The sequence below is a fragment of the Lissotriton helveticus genome, chromosome 8 (assembly GCF_964261635.1).
Source record: "Lissotriton helveticus chromosome 8, aLisHel1.1, whole genome shotgun sequence".
NCBI lineage: Eukaryota > Metazoa > Chordata > Amphibia > Caudata > Salamandridae > Lissotriton > Lissotriton helveticus.
Genome location: NC_136069.1, coordinates 70,822,184 through 70,846,060, shown reverse-complemented (window position 1 = coordinate 70,846,060; position 23,877 = coordinate 70,822,184). Strand labels below are relative to the sequence as shown.

Below are 23,877 nucleotides of genomic sequence, written 5' to 3'. Positions count from 1 at the left end.
AGTTAGGTAGCTGTTGGGGCAGAACTGCCCTCATAAGATAAGACTCTGACATCAGATATTATTCTACTGACTAATACATTCAAAGTCAGTAAAAGATACACAATCAGACACTGGTCTCCTCTGTATGGAAACCCAGAACCTCAGAGCACACAATTCACAACTTCACATGACAAGAGTGTTGTAGGTGCACCTGACCCAACCATGCCAGAGGGCTCACCCCGGGGAAAGCCAACATTCAGCGGATGTCACTTGGACAAAACTCTAAGGGACACAGACAAAGCAGAGTGCACTTAGATCCACAACTTCTGAACATGCATCCCACTCACTATACTGACACAGGTGTTAGGGGTTGCAGCAACACCAAGATGTAGGTCACCAAATACCGGTCGGTAACGGCCGATTTCGGCCGTTACCGACCGGTATTTGGTGAGTGAGATGTAGGGGGCATGTATTTTACAGAATCAGTAAATTTACCGAATGGGCCAATCTATATGTAGGTGGCACTGGAAACAGTGCCACAGGCCCCTAAGAATTCGTTATTTACCATGTAATACTATTGCATGGTAAATAACGAATTTCTGTGTACATGCACATCTGTGCATGTACACCTGTGCCATGTGGCACACATGCATGCCCTGAGGGCATGTGTGTGTGTCACATGGCACACAAGCCTGAATCAGTGGTGCAACAGGGTGTCAAAGTGACACCCTGTCCCCCTTGTAAAATCGGTAATTTTACCGAATCTGTATTTACCGATTCGGTAATTGACATTGGTTCCTATGGGCCTCATGGCCCATAGGAATCAATGGCAATTACTGAATCAGTAAATACTGATTCGGTAATTACCGAATGTTACAGATTCGGTAAAATATTCGGTAAATATACCTACATGGCATTTACCGATTTGTAAATACCGAATCGGTAAAATTCGGTATTTACGAATCGGTAAATGCCATTTACCTACATCGGGCCCTTAAGTCCCCATGAGGGACTCCACAGTAGGGACAATCACAAACATTAGACAACACCTGGCTAAAATAAAAATGCAATGCATTTGCCATGGCAGTGATTGGTGTTGTCATTTTTCATTGGCATCACAGCGAATCTGATGAGTTGGACACTTCTTGAGTGGAGTTTCTGAAAAGAAACCACAAGTTTCTTTCTTGGACTCTCTACAGAAAGGTGAAATGCCACAAAACAAAGAGCTGTGTAAGGCTACTAAGGTCACATTTCATAAAGGATGCAATATGAATGGTCACTACTACCTTAACCCCTTGGGCGCGGCCGCGATTATGCACCTGTGCGGCCGTTTTAATGAGTGGGCGAGTTCATGACGGCCCCCAGCCGTCATCAGCACACGCCCACCGTGATGCATGTCGGCTGGGGGCCGTCATCAGCATGGAAGGGGTCAAACAGAATACCGAACTGTAGCTTTGTAGCAATTGGTTGATTTGAAGTGAATCACAACTACAACTCCCAGAACGCAACGGATTGCTCAATGAAAGGCAAGGGTTGATGCTGTGTTCTCAGTGGCATGAACTCACCTGGTAACCTTAGAGCTGGAATATTCAGTCAATCAGTTGGTAAATGGTTTCTGCTGGTTTCAGGTGCCCCTACATATACCAATCAGCCCCCAGAAGACCATCACGTACGCCCCAGCCACAAGCAAGCTGGACTACAGGAACACTCTGTATGTCAGGGTCAACAAAAACTCACCTGAAGGCTGCAGAACATTCAGAACTCGGCGGCCAGAATCATTCTCGACCTCCTATGCTGGGCTCACATCACACCGCACCTCAAGGAGCTCCACTGGCTCCCCATACACAAATGAACACAATTCAAACTCCTCGCCCACACTTTCAAGGCACTACATAACATTGGCCCAGCACTCCTCGCATCTTCTTTCACAAACCTTCCGGACACCTCAGCTCGTCCCGACTCCTACTTGAACACATACGGAGAGCCAGATCGGGCAGTCGAGCCTTCTCCTCAATGGCTCTACCTGGGTTTTTGAGTAGTCCCACCAGGCCTTGAGTTTACCTAGACTCACATTTGCTCAGCGCCAGGATACCTTCCTGGGTGATAGCGCGTTCTACAGATGTGCATAACATAACAAGCTAAAAAAACAATTGTTTGTCTAATTATATGTAATTACTACCCAAATCTTATAAGCACAAACACCACTGAAGATGACAACCTTAAATCCACACAAATGTTCCCCATAAAAATGTATTATATGTCTAAAAATCTATGCATAAGCTGCTGGTTCCAAGAGAAACTACTTGTAATCTGTCAAACTGAATGCCTAGACATTTTGCAGGATTCCAGGACCCTTGTTGTCTATGGTGGTAAAATAAATTTCAAGAAATTGAGTATGATCACAATTCTATGATGTCCCTAGAAATGGAAATTCTACGTAATGAGCTGTCATTGTCTTGCTCCATTCATTACCAATGACCTCCTCTAAAGATGGATGAAACCTTTCCACCGCCTATGATGCAGTGTAATGCGATGTTACTATATCCAAGGTTTCTAGTAGAAAGTCTTTGCTTATAAATATGTGTACTTCATAAAGTTAGGCAAATTACCGCAAACTGAGGACAATAGGGGAAAAGACAAGCTTCTCCCACTGGACCATTTAGAAGTGATTTTGACCGGATCCAGTTGCGGCACATGGGTTTTGGTCAATGAAAATTCCCCTGGTTAAATTAGAACACAAGCTGACAACATTAAATGCAACTGATGAGTTCTAAGATGCGACCAGAACTTTCATCATAGCAGCTGAACAGATGCCCCAAGCCCATATGTCGCCTGCTGGATCCAGTAGAAGCTATCGGTAACGAAGATATCCACAGGTTCAGGTGGAGGATTTATTTAATCTCCTTCAATGCATAGAGTAGTATCAATCCTTAAATCAGTAGCTTGTCACAGGCAATCCATAGGTTTCCCTGCACCAGCAGGCATTAAGTACCACAATAGTAAAATATAATCTTTCTTTGTCTTTACTTAAATTGTCTGAAACACCTTCATTGCTCCAGAAAGATCTATTGGTTGCCCTTTCCAAGATCAGACTTTCAGACTTAGGGGAGAACCCCTAAGTGAGATGGCTGGACACTCATGACTGCAATGCGTGGACAGAGTAATGACTGTGGTGTATACAGAGCATTGGACATTCCAGGCTGGGGATGTCTGGCAGGCTCTGTAGAGGCTTATGATTGGCTGCTGGGCGCATGTCAGTAGACTTGCTTGAGATTTATTCCTTTTGCCACTTTTTATTGTTGTGTCATTTGCTTTTTATGTTTTTAATATGAATTGTGATAAATTTTAACTTGTGACTGATAATATGTGATATTTGTTTTTTCATGAAGAATTCAATAAATATTGAGTATATACTTTTTGTAACCTCTCTTTCTGTGCAATATTAGGTTTTGACAAGTGTTACGTTTAAGTACCTAGGTTGTTTTGTTTCAATTGCTGTTTAATCCCTGACCTAGGACTTATAGCATTTAGTTCCTCAGGGGTTCCTTGATACTTACTCATAAGTAGACTTGCTAAAAACATGCTCTAAGGGATAAGGACCTCATTTGACCCCTAGTCTATTAATGGTAGCTCCTCTCCTCCAACAGATCAGCAGTGAGTGGCTTCTCAGTGAGGAAGCAGCTGGTGGCGTGATCTTGATGAAATGTGTACCCCCTGCCTTTGGACTGGACTCATTCGCCTCGAGTATTTCATGCTACTGTTTTTTTTTTTTTTTACTGTGTCCCTACATTAGATATTGCAGGGAAACAACCTTTACAACGCAGTCATTACATCGCACTACACTTACAATGCAGTCATTACATCGCAACATCTCTTACAAAGCATGTCACTACAACGCAGGCATTACAACGCATACAATTACAACGCATGACATTACGTTGCATGTCACTACAGCGCATGTATTACAACACATACCATTACAACGCATACCATTACAATGCATAGTACCACTACACTATCCAAAACCAGCCGCGGGCCGTGGAGGGAGTTACGGTGGGGCAGGGAGGCGGGGAGGGGGAGGGGCAGGGTGGAGGGTGCTAAAAACAGGCATATGGATCATTGCAGGTAAGTACACAATTTAATTAATAAAACGAAAGTCGTAGCGCGCACAGCATTGCTTTTTGCCATGCAGTGCGCGCTACGAATTTCGTTTTATTAATTAAATTGTGTACTTACCTGCAATGATCCATATGCCTGTTTTTAGCACCCTCCACCCTGCCCTCCCCCTCCCCGCCTCCCTGCCCCACCGTAACTCCCTCCACGGCCCGCGGCTGTCCAACACTTACCATACTGTTGCACCCCCTGGAGTTAGAATAGTAATTTTAACCCCTACACTTAACCTACTGTTGCACCCCCTGGAGTTAGAATAGTAATTTTTACCCCTACACTATCCAACACTTTCCCTACTGTTGCACCCCCTGGAGTAAGAATAGTAATTTTTACCCCTACACTATCCAACACTTACCCTACTGTTGCACCCCCTGGAGTTAGCATAGTAATTTTAACCCCTACACTATCCAACACTTACCTTAAATGCAATGTAATGGTATGCGATGTAATGGAATGCATTGTAAAGGTAGTTTTTTAATATGCTATGTAGTGTCATGCGATGTAATGGAATGCATTGTAGTGGATGTTGCGATGTAAAAACTGCTTTGTAAGTGCCTGCGTTGTAAATGTATGCGTTGTAACGTCATACATTCGATATTGCATGGTGGGCCAAAACAAATGACAGGTAAGAGAATTAAATGGCTGTAGCTCCACCAGCAGGTCCTACACAACAGCAGGAGGCTAGACGTGAGGGTCACTGGAGTTCCGAAACAGCTTGCGCATCTTGCCACCGGCACAATGGAGAAGACCTAACAACATTTGGCTGCACCCTTACCCTTGGCTGCCCCAAAGCACCTGAACAGCCTGGACCTCAAGAGCTTTAAACTTTCCACCACATCAGAGGCAAACAAGAGAAGTGTGTTCATCTATTGATTGATTCATTTTTGGATTCATAGAGTGCGATGATACTGAAGGGTGGCCTGGTACTAAACTAAAGATTGAAAGATATCAAATTACACCAAAGGAAGAGAAGTGAAGAAATTAGTGAGCATAAAGCTATTGTTGGAAGAGGTGTGTTTTTAAAAGTTAATTAAATAAAAAAATAGATAAGGCCCAGTACGAATGGCAGAGGGCATGTGGTTCCAGCAAGAGCAGTCAGCACAGAGAAGGATAGTCCTCCGAAACCTGGGTGCAAAAACCAAGGGCTAGATGTAGGTAAATAGGTTTTACCGATTCTAAAATACCGAATTTTACAGATTCGGTATTTTAGAATCGGTAAATCCTATGTAGGTAATTAATCGGTAAAAAATACCGAATCGTTAAGATTCGGTATTTACCGAATCAGTAATTACTGATTCGGTATTTGCCATTCATTCCTATGGGCCTGGAGGCCCATAGGAATGAATGTCAATTACCGAATTGGTAATTACCGATTCGGTAAAATTGGGAAAAATTCAAGGGTGGCAGGGTGTCACTTTGACACCCTGTTGCACCCCTGATTAGTGCTGGTGTGCACATGCGGCATACATACATGCCCTAAGGGCATGTATGTCTGTCACATGGCACAGGTGTAAATGCACATTTATGCATTTACATAGGAATTCCTTATTTACCACCAACTAATAGTTGGTGGTAAATAACAAATTCTTAAAGCCCAGAAGCACCGTTTACAGTGCTTCCTACATCTCATTTACCGTTTTTGTAAATACCGAATTGGTAAATGATGATTCGATAAATACCGAATCGGTAAAATAGCCTCCTACATAGGAAAAGGCTTTCACCGGTCGATAACGGCCGATTTCGGCCGTTATCGACCGGTAAAAGCCTACCTACATCTGGCCCCAAGTTAGCAGTTGAAGCAAAGCATTCTGGATAGTCTGTATATAGTGAACAACTGAGTCATTTAGCTGGAAGAAGATGGTGTAAAAATGACCTTGTGACAGAAATCTGTGCAACTCATTGCCCCCCAATTGGACTAGCTGAGAGTAGTGTTAGCTACGGGCATCACTGTGACCATAGGTCATCTGGCACCCTTGTCGCCGTGTAACGAAAATAGTCAACACAGGTTGGTGCATATTGTACAAAGTAGCAAGGAGGCAGCAAAATAGTCAAGTAGGTTATCAAATATGAAGTGAGCTCTCTACGGGCCAGATGTAGGTAGCTAAATACCGGTCGGTAACGGTGGAAAATCGGTGATTTTCCCGTTACCGACCAGTATTTAGCCCTTTCTGATTATTTTAAGGATTCGGTAAAATACCAATTCCTTATGTTAAGGAATCAGTAAATTACGAATCCTTAAAATCTATGTAGGTAGCACTCAAGTGAGTGCATATTTGCTTTAAGGATTCGTTATTTACCACTAACTGCAAGTTGGTGGTAAATACCGAATACCTTTAAAAAAGCAATAATTTGCTTTTTTCAAGGTGCCATGTGGCAGACATACATGCCCTTAGGGCATGTATGTGCACCACATGTGCACACATGCACGATTCAGGGGTGCAACAGGCTGTCAAAGTGACACCCTGCCACCTTTGAATATTCTCCCGCTATTACCGATTCGGTAAATAACGAATCGGTAATAGTGAATGGCTTCAGGCCCATAGGAATAAATAGGAAGATATTTCTTATTACCGAATTGGTATTACCGAATCGGTAATAAGAAATATTACTGAATCGGTATATTTTACCGATTAATTACCTACATCATATTTAACGATTCCTAAATACCGAATCGGTAAAATTCGGTATTTAGGAATCGGTAAAATGAGATTACCTACATCTAGCCCTATGTCTGGAACTTCTTTTTAGTACATCTTCACAGTATAGCGTATGCGTGGTGGTAACATGCATGTGTGTCTCATTCAACAACCATATACAAGTACTATAATTATGACAACCTATCTAGTCCACCCAACTCTTTCTTTCTATACTTCAGGGAAACATGGAGACCTTGAAGAGGTGCAGACAGTTTTTAAAATCCACATTCATGAATTCAAGGAGAAGGGATTAAAGTCACATACAATTACAAAAATATGAATTCCCAACAGAGTGAAAATGGAGTCTCCATAAATTTTTGCATCTACATTGTTACCGTGTCGTGACTTGTGGCCGAGCAGCTTGACCCATCTCCACCAGCATCTTCCAAGCATTGAGCCCACTGACTTGCCACCTGCTACTGCACTACAAAATGTGCACCCCCCTACCTTAAAACCAAACAGAAGGAGAATCCACAGCTCCGAGTACGCAGAGGCGCAGAATTGAATCCTGGTGACGGAGCAGGACACGTCTTTCTCAGCCACCTAGTTGGGAAACAAAAAACAGAACCATCATTTTTCAGCCCAAGCTTCATACTCCATAGACCAGATGACAAGTGGTCTGGAATTGGGAGAGGTATCTACCACGCCCAATAAATACCAATTTACTGGGTGAGATAAATTCCTCTTATTGTGAGTTACTTATACCCCATCAAAATGAGGAATTGCAAGTAGAATTGGAGCTCTGGGCAATGAATTCTCCATTTATTTGAATTCTCCATGCATTTATCCCCCTGTGAATTTCAGCAGGTTCGAGCTGCCAAAATTTGCCAGGGGAAGATTGTAGGGGTGCAGGAATTACTGCACATAATTCTGGTCATTGTTCAAACTTCCAGCTCTCCTAATTTAGCGCTGAACTTGTAATCAGGGCCTAAAGAGGAATTCTTCCATTGAAGATGTCATTCCTCCCTTACTTCATGGTAGACGATTTTCCAGAGATCTTAAAAAGGAAAGCAAATGGCATCTGTTATAATAACTATATTAGGGTGGTCACCTCACTCAAGGTCACTACAGATACTGGGGCTCATTCTCAAAGGGCCTTCGCACTCGTGGCGTAGGTCCCGCAGTCATTGCAAAGGGGCCTGCAGTCATGGCAGGGGCTCTGCACCCATGGCGGGACCTCCGTAGTATGGAGGTCCCACCACAAGTGCGGAGATCCCACCACGAGTGCAGGAATTCCACCATGAGTGCGGAGATCCCACCACGAATGCAGAGATCCCGCCACAAGTGTGGAGGTCCCGCCATGACTACGGAGATCCCATTAGGAGTGTGGAGGTCCTACCATGAGTGCAGAGATCCTGCCATGAGTGCAGAGATCCTGCCACAAGTGTGAAGATCACACCACAAGTGTGGAGATCCCACCACTAGTGCGGAGGTCCCACCACGAGTGCGGAGGTCCCACCACGAGTGCAGAGATCCTGCCACGATTGCGGCGATCACACCACGAGTGCGGAGATCGCACCACGAGTGCGGTGGTCCCGTCACGAGTGCAGAGGTCCCACCACGAGTGCAGAGATCCCGCCACGAGTGCAGAGGTCCCACCATGAGTACGGAGGTCTCACCACCAGTGCAGAGGTCCCACCACAAGTGGGGAGGGCCTCACTATGACTGTAGAGATCCCTCCATCAGTGTGGAGATCCCACCCCAAGTGCGGGTCCGCTGCCACGACTGAGAGACCTCTGTCACGAGTGGAGAGGCCTTCTGTTAACGGTCTCCACTATCTCTAGTGCTGAAAGTTTAACCTACTAACCATTGATTTCCAGTGTGTTGGTATAATTAGGTCAATGGAAACAAAACAAGACTACAAAACCCAGAATGCATTAGGCTATCACACAAAAGTCTAGGACTGGAAACAGTGGCCACCTAACTACAAAGTGATGTGCAACGCTAACAAATGAAACCGCCCTCTCACTGGATGGACTCTCCTCTTCCTCTGGGTCACTTTTAATACACGGTGGTCTGGAAGAAATATCATGTCCAGTGTTGCCCCTGATGCGATGAAAATATTGCTTACAAATGTTGACATCTTTCTCTGTTTCACTACTGGTGGTAATACCAGAGAACTACGTCCGCATGCCACCCATGCTTATACCTAAAAAGGTAATATGTTGCCCTTTCCAGCACCGTGCTTATACCTCAGCCTGTCCTCGATACCTCTCTCTCGGTGTACCTCAGTCTGTCATGGGTACCTCTCTCCGGTACTGTGCATACACCTCAGCCTACCATCGATACCTCTCTCGAGTACTGTGCTTATACCTCAGTCTGCCATCGATACCTCTCTCTGGTACTGTGCTTATCCCTCAGCCTGCCATCAATACCTCTGTCTGGTACTGTGTTTATACCTCAGCCTGCCATCGATACCTCTGTCTGGTACTGTGTTTATACCTCAGCCTGCCATCGATACCTCGCTTCAGCACTGTGCTTATACCTCAGCCTGCCATCAATACCTCTCTCCAGTACTATGCTTACCCCTCATCCTGCCATCAATACCTCTCTCTGGTTCTGTACTTATACCTCAGCCTGCCATCGATACCTCTCTCCAGTATTATGCTTACACCTCAGCCTGCCATCAATACCTCTCTCTGGTACTGTGCTTATACCGCAGCCTGCCATCGATACCTCTCTCCAGTATTATGCTTACACCTCAGCCTACCATCAGTACCTCTCTCCGGCACCGTGCTCATACCTCAGCCCGCCATTAATACCTCTCTCCGGTACTGTGCTTATACCGCAGCCTGCCATCAATACCTCTCTCCAGTACTATGCTTACATCTCAGCCTGCCATCAATATCTCTCTCCGGTACTGTGCTTATACCTCAGCCTGCCATCAATATCTCTCTCTGGTACTATGCTTACACCTCAGCCTGCCATCAATACCTCTCTCCGGTACTGTGTTTATGCCTCCTCCTACCATCGATACCTCTCTCTGGTACTGTACTTATACCTCAGCCTGCCATCGATACCTCTCTCTGGTACTGTGTTTATGACTCCGCCTGCCATCAATACCTCTCTCCGATACTGTGGTTATACCTCAGCCTGCTATCGATCCCTCTGTCCAGCACTGTGCTTATACCTCAGCCTGCCATCAATACCTCTCTCTGGTATAGTGCTTATACCTCAGCCTGCCATCGATACCTCTCTCCGGCACTGTGTTTATGTCTCAGCCTGCCATCGATACCTCTCTTGGGTATTGTGCTTTTACCTCTGCCTGCCATCCATATCTCTCTCTAGTACCGTGCTTATACCTCATGCCTGCCATCAATAGCTCTCTCTGGTATTGTGCTTATACCTCAGCCTGCTATCGATGCCTCTCTCCGGTACTGTGGTAATTCCTCAGCCTGCCATTGATACTTCTCTCCAGCCCCGTGTGTATACCTCAGACTGCAATCAATACCTCTCTGCGGTACTGTGTTTATGCCTCAGTCTGCCATCGATACCTCTCTTGGGTATTGTGCTTTTACCTCAGACTGCCATCTATATCTCTCCCTAGTACTGTGCTTATACCTCATGCCTGCCATCAATACCTCTCTCTGGTATTGTGCTTATACCTCAGCCTGCTATCGATACCTCTCTCCAGTTCTGTGTTTATACCTCAGCCTGCAATCAATACCTCTCTCCGATACTGTGCCTATACCACAGCCTGTCATCAATACCTCTCTTCAGTACTATGCTTAAACCTCAGTCTGCCATCGGTACCTCTCTCCGGTACTGTGTTTATACCTCAGCCTGCCATTGATACCTCTCTCCGGTATTGTGTTTCTACCTCAGCCTGTCATCCATACCTCTCTCCTGTACTGTGCTTATTCCTCAGTCTGCCATCGGAACCTCTCTCCGGTACTGTGGTTATACCTCAGCCTGCCATTGATACCTCTCTCCGGTACTGTGTTTATACCTCAGCCTGCTATTGATACCTCTCTCCGGTACTGCAATTGATACCTCCCTTGGGTAGTGTGCTTATATCTCAGCCTGCCATTGATACCTCTCTTTGGTACTGTGTTTATACCTCAGGCTGCAATTGATACCTCTCTTAGGTACTGTGTTTATACCTCAGCCTGCAATTGATACCTCTCTCGGGTACTGTGCTTTTACCTCAGCCTGCCATTGATACCTCTATTAGGTACTGTGTTTATACCTCAGCCTGCAATTGATACCTTTCTCCGGTTCTGTGCTTTTACATCAGCCTGCCATTGATACCTCTCTTAGGTACTGTGTTTATACCTCAGCCTGCTATCGATACCTCTCTCCGGTACTGCAATTGATACCTCCCTTGGGTACTGTGCTTATATCTCAGCCTGCCATTGATACCTCTCTTGGGAACTGTGTTTATACCTCAGGCTGCAATTGATACCTCTCTTAGGTACTGTGTTTATACCTCAGCCTGCAATTGGTACCTCCCTTGGGTACTGTGCTTATATCTCAGCCTGCCATTGATACCTCTCTTGGGTACTGTGTTTATACCTCAGCCTGCCATTGATACCTCTATTAGGTACTGTGTTTATACCTCAGCCTGCAATTGATACCTTTCTCCGGTTCTGTGCTTTTACATCAGCCTGCCATTGATACCTCTCTTAGGTACTGTGTTTATACCTCAGGCTGCAATTGATACCTCTCTTAGGTACTGTGTTTATACCTCAGCCTGCAATTGATACCTCTCTCGGGTACTGTGCTTTTACCTCAGCCTGCCATTGATACCTCTATTAGGTACTGTGTTTATACCTCAGCCTGCAATTGATACCTTTGTCCGGTTCTGTGCTTTTACATTAACCTGCCATTGATACCTCTCTTAGGTACTGTGTTTATACCTCAGCCTGCTATCAATACCTCTCTCCGGTACTGCAATTGATACCTCCCTTGGGTACTGTGCTTATATCTCAGCCTGCCATTGATACCTCTCTTGGGTACTGTGTTTATACCTCAGGCTGCAATTGATAACTCTCTTAGGTACTGTGTTTATACCTCAGGCTGCAATTGATAACTCTCTTAGGTACTGTGGTTATACCTCAGCCTGCTATCGATCCCTCTGTCCAGCACTGTGCTTATACCTCAGCCTGCCATCAATACCTCTCTCTGGTATAGTGCTTATACCTCAGCCTGCCATCAATACCTCTCTCCGGCACTGTGTTTATGTCTCAGCCAGCCATCGATACCTCTCTTGGGTATTGTGCTTTTACCTCTGCCTGCCATCCATATCTCTCTCTAGTACCGTGCTTATACCTCATGCCTGCCATCAATAGCTCTCTCTGGTATTGTGCTTATACCTCAGCCTGCTATCGATGCCTCTCTCCGGTACTGTGGTCATTCCTCAGCCTGCCATTGATACTTCTCTCCAGCCCTGTGTGTATACCTCAGACTGTAATCAATACCTCTCTCCGGTACTGTGTTTATGCCTCAGTCTGCCATCGATACCTCGCTCGGGTATTGGGCTTTTACCTCAGACTGCCATCTATATCTCTCTCTAGTACTGTGCTTATACCTCATGCCTGCCATCAATACCTCTCTCTGGTATTGTGCTTATACCTCAGCCTGCTATCGATACCTCTCTCTAGTTCTGTGTTTATACCTCAGCCTGCAATCAATACCTCTCTCCGATACTGTGCCTATACCACAGCCTGTCATCAATACCTCTCTTCAGTACTATGCTTAAACCTCAGTCTGCCATCGGTACCTCTCTCCGGTACTGTGTTTATACCTCAGCCTGCCATTGATACCTCTCTCCGGTATTGTGTTTCTACCTCAGCCTGTCATCCATACCTCTTTCCTGTACTGTGCTTATTCCTCAGTCTGCCATCGGAACCTCTCTCCTGTACTGTGGTTATACCTCAGCCTGCCATTGATACCTCTCTCCGGTACTCTGTTTATACCTCAGCCTGCTATCGATACCTCTCTCCGGTACTGCAATTGATACCTCCCTTGGGTACTATGCTTATATCTCAGCCTGCCATTGATACCTCTCTTTGGTACTGTGTTTATACCTCAGGCTGCAATTCATACCTCTCTTAGGTACTGTGTTTATACCTCAGCCTGCAATTGATACCTCTCTTGGGTACTGTGCTTTTACCTCAGCCTGCCATTGATACCTCTATTAGGTACTGTGTTTATACCTCAGCCTGCAATTGATACCTTTCTCCGGTTCTGTGCTTTTACATCAGCCTGCCATTGATACCTCTCTTAGGTACTGTGTTTATACCTCAGCCTGCTATCGATACCTCTCTCCGGTACTGCAATTGATACCTCCCTTGGGTACTGTGCTTATATCTCAGCCTGCCATTGATACCTCTCTTGGGTACTGTGTTTATACCCCAGGCTGCAATTGATACCTCTCTTAGGTACTGTGTTTATACCTCAGCCTGCAATTGATACCTCCCTTGGGCACTGTGCTTATATCTCAGCCTGCCCTTGATACCTCTCTTGGGTACTGTGTTTATACCTCAGCCTGCCATTGATACCTCTATTAGGTACTGTGTTTATACCTCAGCCTGCGATTGATACCTTTCTCCGGTTCTGTGCTTTTACATCAGCCTGCCATTGATACCTCTCTTAGGTACTGTGTTTATACCTCAGGCTGCAATTGATACCTCTCTTAGGTACTGTGTTTATACCTCAGCCTGCAATTGATACCTCTCTCGGGTACTGTGCTTTTACCTCAGCCTGCCATTGATACCTCTATTAGGTACTGTGTTTATACCTCAGCCTGCAATTGATACCTTTGTCCGGTTCTGTGCTTTTACATCAACCTGCCATTGATACCTCTCTTAGGTACTGTGTTTATACCTCAGCCTGCTATCGATACCTCTCTCTGGTACTGCAATTGATACCTCCCTTGGGTACTGTGCTTATATCTCAGCCTGCCATTGATACCTCTCTTGGGTACTGTGTTTATACCCCAGGCTGCAATTGATACCTCTCTTAGGTACTGTGTTTATACCTCAGCCTGCAATTGATACCTCACTTGGGCACTGTGCTTATATCTCAGCCTGCCCTTGATACCTCTCTTGGGTACTGTGTTTATACCTCAGCCTGCCATTGATACCTCTATTAGGTACTGTGTTTATACCTCAGCCTGCGATTGATACCTTTCTCCGGTTCTGTGCTTTTACATCAGCCTGCCATTGATACCTCTCTTAGGTACTGTGTTTATACCTCAGGCTGCAATTGATACCTCTCTTAGGTACTGTGTTTATACCTCAGCCTGCCATTGATACATCTCTTGGGTACTGTGTTTATACCTCAGCCTGCCATTGATACCTCTATTAGGTACTGTGTTTATACCTCAGCCTTCAATTGATACCTTTCTCCGGTTCTTTGCTTTTACATCAGCCTGCCATTGATACCTTAGGTACTGTGTTTATACCTCAGCCTGTCATCCATACCTCTCTCCTGTACTGCGCTTATTCCTCAGTCTGCCCTCGGTACCTCTCTCCGGTACATTCTTACCCACGCTCACTTACTTTTAGTCACTTACACTCCCTAATTCTCACTTGCTTGCAATGAATTCACTTTCTTGCATTCTCTTACTCACTCACTGACACACTTATTGACAATCATTCTCACTCACTATCTGTCACTGATTCTCACTCACTGTCACTCACAAATGTTTACTCATACAGACACATGGCCACAAACACACACTCCCTTGCACACAACCACACTCTTATCCACCAGCATGCACACAGCTTAAATGTAGCAACATTTCTTTTACTTACATCATCTGCAACAGTGGAACTCGCTCCAGCTCCTGGTGCTCTGTTTTTTTATTAAACTAGTGAATAATAAACTCTTAATTACTATTAGTATAATAAAACATGGGCAGAAAACATGGGTGGAGCAACAAAGTCCAATAGGACAAGCTGTCTCAGTCTTTTTGAAAATGAATTTGCTTCCTCTGAGGCTGGGAGTAGCAAAGACGGTGCCAGGGGTCGCAGAATAATGCACCCCATCGGTTACATTATAAGAATCATAGAAATCACCTTCAAGTTTTGTGCCTGTACAAAGTTCTCATCCTCCAGCATTGCACCCTATTAATGTTCTTATACTAGAGAGTTGTGGGTACATCACTCTGTACATATTCATGATTTATGTTACACACACCATTAATGGAAATGGAGGTGTTATTATTACCCAATGCAATGGGGCTCATTTTACTGACATTGGAAGGAGTGGCAGAATCGACCCTAGAGGGGTTCAAAGACGTATCTTCGGCCTTCGACAAACCCACATCACTCCCCACCTCAGGCAGCTCCACTGGCTCCCCGTACAGAAGAGATGCCAATTCCAGCTGCTGACTCACGCACAGAAGGCTCTGCACAACCAAGGTCCCGCCTACATTAACCACCACCTGAACTTCCACCAACCATCGAGAAGTGTACGCTCTGCCTCTCTATCATTTGCCCATACTCCCTGCATCGACCGTAGCAGAAGTGGAGGACGCTACTTCTCCCACATCATAGCAAAGTCCCAGAACAGCTTCCTCCAAACCATTACCTCACTTCCGGAATTCTAAATGGCCCTCATGACCTGGCTGTTCACATAAGCCTCTGGGACCTGCAAGCGCCTGGATACCCTATCGGGTGAGTTGCCATGCTTTATAAATCAGAGAATTGATTGCTTGATTGAAAGCTTTGATGTACAGTTTAGGCATTAGTTCTCGGGTGCTCATCATATTTGCGCTTCGCATAATGGGCCATTCAACATTCGATTGCGCTTTACCTTGATGGCAGCATTGAGCGACTGCACACAATGAACGGGATCCGACAGCATCCAAGTGAGAAGCAGGAGTATGTCGACAAAGAGCAGCGCCGCCACCATCCCCAGCAGCTGGAGGTCTTTAATAATCTGCAGGAAGAGCAGAGGTCATTGAGAAGAGCCATGGATGGCACTCACCGCTTTGCTCAACAGAGACCGCATCCTTCAGGTTCTCCACACCTTCTTCATGGACACGTATCATCCTCGTTGTTCAGTACACTGCACCTCATTAATAGTCAGTATAGACTGATCTCATGCATATTCAGTGAGCTCACCTCATTAATATTCCAGGCATGCTGGTCTAATTAATATTCAGCATACAAACCCACCATTTGCAGCTCACTTCTCTTGTTTAACACTGCAGATCGATGACATGTATATTCAGTGAATGCGCCTCATTAATATTCAGGACTGGCTTCTCTCATTCATATTCATCATAGAAACTCATCACCACCATTGGGCAGTGTACCGCTCCTCATTCACATTCAGTAGAAATGTTCTCATTCATATTCAGCACACACTCCTCTTTAATATTTAGTACAATTGCTCGCATTGTTATTCTGCTTACGCACTCCTCACTGTCATTGAGTAGCCCACGGCACCTCATTGATACAGTGGAGCGTTCTCATTCGTGTTCCTCACACACCATTCATTAAAGTTCTGCACTGGCCTTGCTCATTAGTAATCAGCACACACTCCTCATTAATATTAAGTACAATTGCTCTCATTATTCAGCAAATCCATCGCGACTTCGTCAGCACACATGCCCTCGCCTCCACGGAATACATCCTCCTCGGGGACCTGAACTTCCACCTCGAGATCAATGACAACACCAACTCCACCACCCTGATCGACAACCTAGCCAACCTCTGACTCAGACAACTCGTCACAACACCCACCCACTCCGCCGGTCACACGCTTGACCCCATCTTCTCCGCAAGTCCCCAAGTCTCCTTCAACCATATCACCGAACTAGACTGGACCGACCACCGCTGCATCCACTTCACCTTCAAGAAACCCACCATGCACCACCGCACCCAACAGATGCCTCACCGCTGCTGGAGCAAAGTCACCGAAGACCAGCTAACCACCACCCTTGCCTAGAGCCCTCCCGCCGACCATACCGACCCCAACACCGCCGCCCGCAACCTCGGACAGTGGATCAACGACTGCGCCAACACCCTCGCCCCGATCAAGAAACCCTCCAACAATCATACCAACAAGAAAGCCAGCTGGTTCACTGAAGACCTCCGGGCCTCCAAGCAAACCTGCCGAAAGCTGGAGATGATCTGGCTCCATGAACAAACTTCGGACAGACTCGCCGCCCACAAGAATGCCACCCGCAGACACCATCACCTCATCAGATCTGCCAAAAGGGCCTCCTTCAAAGACCGCCTAGACAACAACACGCACAACAGCAAAGAGCTCTTCAACATCATGAAGGAACTCTCCAACCCCAGCTCCAACACCAACGACGTCCCACGCTCGCAAGACCTGTGCGACTCGCTGTCCACCTTCTTCCACCACAAGATCACAGACATCCACGACAGTTTCAACGCCACAACCGCCCCGACAACCATTGAGACCTCCACCCCCATGACCACAATCCGCACCAACTGGCTGCTCTACTGGACCAACATCAGCGACGATGACACCATCAAGATCATGAACACCATCCACTCCGGATCTCCGTCAGATCCATGCCCACACCACATCTTCAACAAAGCCAGCACATCCATCGCACCCTATCTCCGGAAAGTCATCAACACCTCCTTCGAGACAGCAACCTTCCCGGAGAGCTGGAAGCACGCCGAGATCAACGTCTTACTCAAGAAACCCAAGGCGGACCCCAAGGACCTCAAGAACTTCCGGCCCATTTCCCTGCTCCCATTCCCGGCTAAGGTCATCGAGAAGACCGTCAACGAACAACTGACCTGCTACCTCAAGGAGAACAACATCCTGGACCCTTCCCAGTCCGGGTTCCGCAGCAACCACAGCACCGAGACTGCCCTCATCGCCGCCACCGATGACATCAAGACCCTGCTGGACAACGGAGAAACGGCGGCCCTCATCCTCCTGGACCTGTCAGCCGCCTTCAACACGGTGTCACCACACACTACGAACACGCCTCCACAACTCTGGGATCCAAGAGAAGGCCCTGGACTGGACCACCTCTTTCCTCTCCGGCAGAACACAGAGCGTCCGCCTTCTCCCCTTCTGCTCCGAAGCCACCGAGATCATCTGCGGCGTACCCCAGGGCTCATCCCTCAGCCCAACTCTGTTTAACATCTAAATGGCACCGCTCGCCCACGTCGCCCATCGGCACGACCTCAACATCCTCTCCTACGCCGATGACACCCAGCTGATACTCTCCCTTACCAAGGACCCCCACACTGCCAAAACCAACCTTCACGAAGGAATGAAGACCGTTGCTGAATGGATGAGGAACAGCCGACTGAAGCTGAACTCGGACAAGACGGAGGTCCTCATCCTCGGATCCAACCCTTTGGCCTGGGACGACTACTGGTGGCCGACCGCACTGGGAACCGCTCCAACACCCACCGTCCACGCACGCAACCTAGGGGTCATCCTCGACTCCACCCTCTCCATGACTAAACAGGTCAATGCCGTCTCCTCCTCCTGCTTCAACACCCTCCATATGCTCCGTAGGATCTACAAGTGGATCCCCACTGAAACGAGAAGAACAGTCACCCAGGCCCTTGTCAGCAGCAGGTGGTACTATGGAAACGCCCTCTACGCAGGAGCCTCTGCCAAACTCCTGAGACGGCTCCAACGCATCCAGAACGCCTCTGCACGCCTGATCCTCGACATCCCTCACCGCAGCCACATCACACCCCACCTGAGAGACCTGCACTGGCTCCCGGTCAACAAGAGGATAACCTTCAAGCTTCTCACCCATGCACACAAGGCACTCCACAACACCGGACCAACGTACCTCAACAGACGACTCAGCTTCTACACCCCCACCCGCCAGCTCTGCTCCGCCGACCTTGCCCTCGCTACAGTCCCCCGCTTACGAAGAGCGACCTCAGGGGGCAGATCGTTCTCCCACCTCGCCGCCAAGACCTGGAACACCCTCCCCATCCACCTACGGTAGACCCAAGACCTGCTGACCTTCAGAAAACTCCTCAAGTCCTGGATTTTCGAGCCGTCGCAGCATTCCCCACCCCAGCGTCTTGAGACTCTCACGGGTGAGTAGTGCGCTTTACAAATGATATGATTGATTATTATTCTGTGTACTCACTCCTCACTGTCATTGGGCAATGCACGGCACCTTATTGATATAGTAGAGAGTTCTCATTTGTGTTCCTCACACACCTTTCGTTAAAGTTCCGCACTGGCCTTGCTCATTAGTATTCAGCACACACTCCTCATTAATATTCAGTAGCATTGCTCTCATTAGTATTCAGCGTACACACTCATCATTGCTCAGTACACTGCTCCTCATCAATACCGATGCTCATTATTAATATTTTGTATGGACAGGTCTCAGTTTTCTGCTTGTACACTGATCATGAGTATTCAGTGCACACTGCTCATCGTTCATCATCAGCACGCGCATATCATAAATATTCAGCACAGACTGGCCTCATTTACATTCAGCACCCACTCCTCATTAACATTCAGTACAACTTGTAAATATTAACACACATCATAAATATTCAGCAAAGACTAATCTCATTTATGCCCACCACTTACCTTATATGTACAAGGACTGGCCATTGAACGTAGAAAACTAACATCAACATAACTTTTTGAGACACTTGCTAGTGAAACACATTATGAGGACTGGTCCTAATAATGCTCTGGACATCACAGAGACAGTGTCTGACTTTATCAGGGTTTACTAACATTATAAGGACTGGCCTGCTCCCCACAGCCTAGGTGTCTCTCTCTCTCTCTCTCTCTCTCTCTCTCTCTCTCTCTCTCTCTCTCTCTCTCTCTCTCTCTCTCTCTCTCTCTCTCACACACACACACACACACACACACACACACACACACACACACACACACACACACACACACACACACACACACACACACACACACACACACACACACACACACACACACACACACACACACACACACACACACACACACACACACACACACACACACACACACACACACACACACACACACACACACACACACACACACACACACACACACACACACACACACACACACACACACACACACACACACACACACACACACACACACACACACACACACACACACACACACACACACACACACACACACACACACACACACACACACACACACACACACACACACACACACACACACACACACACACACACACACACACACACACACACACACACACACACACACACACACACACACACACACACACACACACACACACACACACACACACACACACCCCCCCCCCCCCCCCCCCCCCCCCCCTTGTGGAATTTTTTTTTTTCAATGAAAAGCGGGAGCATCTATAAGTGCAGAAGTCCATCAGAGTTGAGGGGGACCCCGTCAGGGCTGAGGGAGACCCCAACATTCAGCAATGTGAAGGCTCAGCATCAACCATTGGGGGGGTTTCCTCTTTAGTGGGACCTGGCTGCTTTATGGTAGTCTCATAGACAGGTCCTCTCAGAGGGCTCAGAGGCCCTCTGCCAATGGAGAGGGGAATACAGAATTTTCACTCATTCGCTCAGTTAGATAATACGTGAATCGAGCTGTGACAAACGTATCTTATTGATGATTTTGAACATCAGTTCTTCCATTTGTAATTCCCTGAATAGTTTCTGATCACAAACTTTGGTGCCTTGCTGACTTCTTTTAAAGTTAACACAAACAGACTTGTTTTGCTTGTGTCTTTACACACCTGGTGTTGACATACCTGCCCTTTCACCGTCTGAGGCTGATCTAGCAATGTTTATACTTGATTGTTCAATTGTCTGCAGTTGTAGGAGAAGGAAAAAGCAATGTCATCTTGAAAACGTTTATGCACGTTTGTTCGATTGTCTGCCAATGACCTAAGGAGCAAGCAATGAGCACGGGTAATATTGGTGCTTGTTTTTTTGACTGTCTGCCAATGTCTTAACCGCATGCGCGCTAGCGGTTTTCCCGCTGTACGCGTCGGTTTTTAAAAACCCGCGTTACATGACGAGCTGAGCTCGTCATGAGTGTACGAGAGGCGTAACTCATGACGAGCTCAGCTCGTCATGAGCGTCGAAGGGGTTAAATGTCCACCGATAATGTTTGTGCTGGTTTGTTTCATTGTATGTTAGTATTTGAGTATCTGCACCAAACCTTAACATTGTTACCTCGTTAGGGATTGTTCCTTCTGTAAATATTTTGCACATCCCCAGCCGATGCCAACTGTATGAATATTCTAGCAGAACTGTGTAAGTTGTCCACTCTTGTCATAGCCACCTGAGCGCTGTGATTATGCGCACCCCGTGTTACTATTAAATACGAGTTGCTTTGAAAGACCTCCAACTACTGGCTTCTTTGTTTTGGAAGTGGGGACTAGAAAATAGCGATTTCCACAATTGGCTACCACGAAGGGACCTTGCTGAGAGACATCCAACAGGTTTAAAGACCGTGGTCATGGAGGTGCGACCTGGGACCGACTGATCATGGGGCGCCCTGCAATTTAAAGAGACCACGTTTCTTAAGCAGCTGATGTCCGTACGTCATAAACAGATGTAAATGTAAATGTATTTGAGCTTGTAAAGCGCACTGCTACCCGTCCGTAGGTCAACTGGTGCTGTATAACTCTGGGGAACCCGTCCTGGCTTTCCCTGTGGGATGGTCCCTGCTGGCAGTCCCCAAGGTGGAGTCAGACATCCCCAGAGTTGATGGGGCCTTTGTGGAGATTAGGCAAGCTAATGCCCAGAGTTGCCGAGTGGAACCCCTGATTAGAGTAAGCACCGAAGCGAGAATTATCGAGTCCGCTGACCCAAGTCCATGACCCTGCTGCGTCGGGAATTGAACCCTGGTTCCAGGCCAACTTCTGCTCCCAGGTCTGCCGCCTCTAACCAGTGAGCCACACTACTCCACAGATGAAAACAATCGGAAAGATTGTTCTGTTGTATTGGTATTGGAATTCTTTGTGGTATTAGAATTCTTTTGTGTTGGTATTGGAATTCCTTTTGGTTTTGGAATTCATTGGTATTGGAATTCTTTGATTTCTAGAAGTCTTTGGTAGTGGTATTGAAACATTTTGGTATTGGTATTTGCAAATATTTGGTATTGGTATTAACTGGTCATATTGGTATTGGGTTAGATTGTCGACAAATATTGGTACTAATTGTACCGAATTGGAGAAATGCATTTCGAATTGATGTATAAATTCAGGGAATAGGTTAGATGAAGTCCCCACTCCATTTGAAGATAGCCCAGGTTGGATTCTAATGGCAAATAAAGGAGTGTTTGTGAATGTGTACAACAAGTTATAGGCCAAGTATACTAAATAGAATGAGGAATTACAATTTCCTTGTAATGAAACGTTTGATCTTGCAAAATTGCAGTACTTACAAGAATATGTAATGCAAAGAAAAGTATGTCCTGCAATGTTGGAAGTTTTCAAAATATGAGAAAATTATGCGCGCACGCTAGCAAAGAAGGAAAAACTAGCTAGAGAGAAACATCAGAAAAGGTTAGAACAAACTAAAGCATCTGAATATGACGTTAGGATAATACAGGAAAACTTAGAACAAAAAGATAGGGGACTCAAAATGAAGAAAAAGAAATACCTTGTAGCGCAAATAGGGAAAACGGGCCAAAATGAGGACGATCCCTTCTTCACAGACCTTTTAGATAGACCACTCCCATATAACATGGCCCAACAAACTACACCCCTATTGCCCTGCAACAAATACTGCCTCCGGTGCAGATAGCTCCCAACGCACCTCTGGCACGTCGTCTACCCTTTCCAATAGTTCCGAATAGCATCCAGAACACGCCCAATACGGGAGCATCAGTGAGTCCACAGATAGGGTCCAATATTATTAATACCGCCCGACTGCAGGTAGATGGAGGTTCTGTCCCCTCCCAGTCTAATGATTTTATTGAATGGTCACCATGTTTTAAGTGGTCATCAAATAAATATAAAACGCCCATGTGACGTTCCTCTTTGGATAAAGGCACACCAATGAGCACACGTACGCAATTAGACAAACATGAAAATAAAATAATTAGGGCAATGGCTTATGAATGGATGGAAAAAGGGGAAGTAACAAAAGAAAATGCATTTAATATGTTTCACCCCATGTCCCCAAGGACTAAAAATTATGTCCTACAATGTATGGCACATCGCCTAATTGATTTATTTAGAGAAATAGAAAGAAAAACAGAGGGTAGTGAAATGCTCCCACAAGAATTAAGACAGTTATGGAGGAATAGCGATGTTTCCCGCGTGTCTGAGCGCGAATGGGAAGATTGGTTTTAGCAGTGTTATGCATGGCACGCACGTGCCTCCTGCCTACTTTTGGAAATTCCAGATTTAGATTATAACAGTGAAGAGGGAAATGCTAACACAGCAAACATATTGCCAATGAGAGAAATACACCCTTTGCCCCCTTTGGCTGGGGAAGTAAACCCTGTCCCACAGTTTGTTCATACCGCATGGACAAAGACATAATTAATGTCAATAAAAAAGGATCACCCTAATCCTAGGAAAGACCCCAAGGGAATCTATGACAATTTAGAGCAAGCCACTAATAACACCCCCATGACTCTGAAAGATATTGACATGTTGTTTGGTTATGTTGTGCCACTTGAAATATGGGATGAGGTAAGGCTAAATGGCCACGCCCAAGTGAACTTAGTTTGGGCTAATTTGGGATGATATGATTGAAATAGACACGCAGGAGATTTACCCCCGCAAAGTATTTAACGGTTGCCTCAACTATTCATTAGAAGATTGCAATTGATTCTGCCCAGGGAGAAGGTTGATTGGGATAAATTAACAGCATGTAAACAGAAGGAGGACAAGGAAATAACTGATTTCTTTAGTAGACTTGAAGAACCGTGCAAGGCTCACAGTGGGCAGGATTTGGCACAGAGGCAGGGCAAAGCATATATGCCATTCAGTTCGTCTGATTTGGGAGAGAGCATAAAGACTTATGACAGCAAAGCAAAGCAAAGCAGAATTGTTAACAATGGCTTGTTATTGCGCGAATAAAAGAAATGCTAAGAAAGAGAAAACAGATAA

General features: G+C 46.1%; 1 protein-coding gene across 1 annotated transcript in view; it reads right to left on the bottom strand.

Moving 5' to 3' along the window:
* GPR156 (G protein-coupled receptor 156) overlaps positions 1-23,877 on the bottom strand; it is a 97,346-nt gene that overhangs the window by 15,564 nt on the left and 57,905 nt on the right. Inside the window, exons 5-6 of the mRNA XM_078658854.1 lie at positions 15,609-15,734; positions 7,293-7,388 (exon numbers count right to left, since the gene is read on the bottom strand). Coding sequence (XP_078514980.1) covers positions 7,293-7,388; positions 15,609-15,734 — 222 coding nt within the window. The remainder of the gene's footprint in view (positions 1-7,292; positions 7,389-15,608; positions 15,735-23,877) is intronic.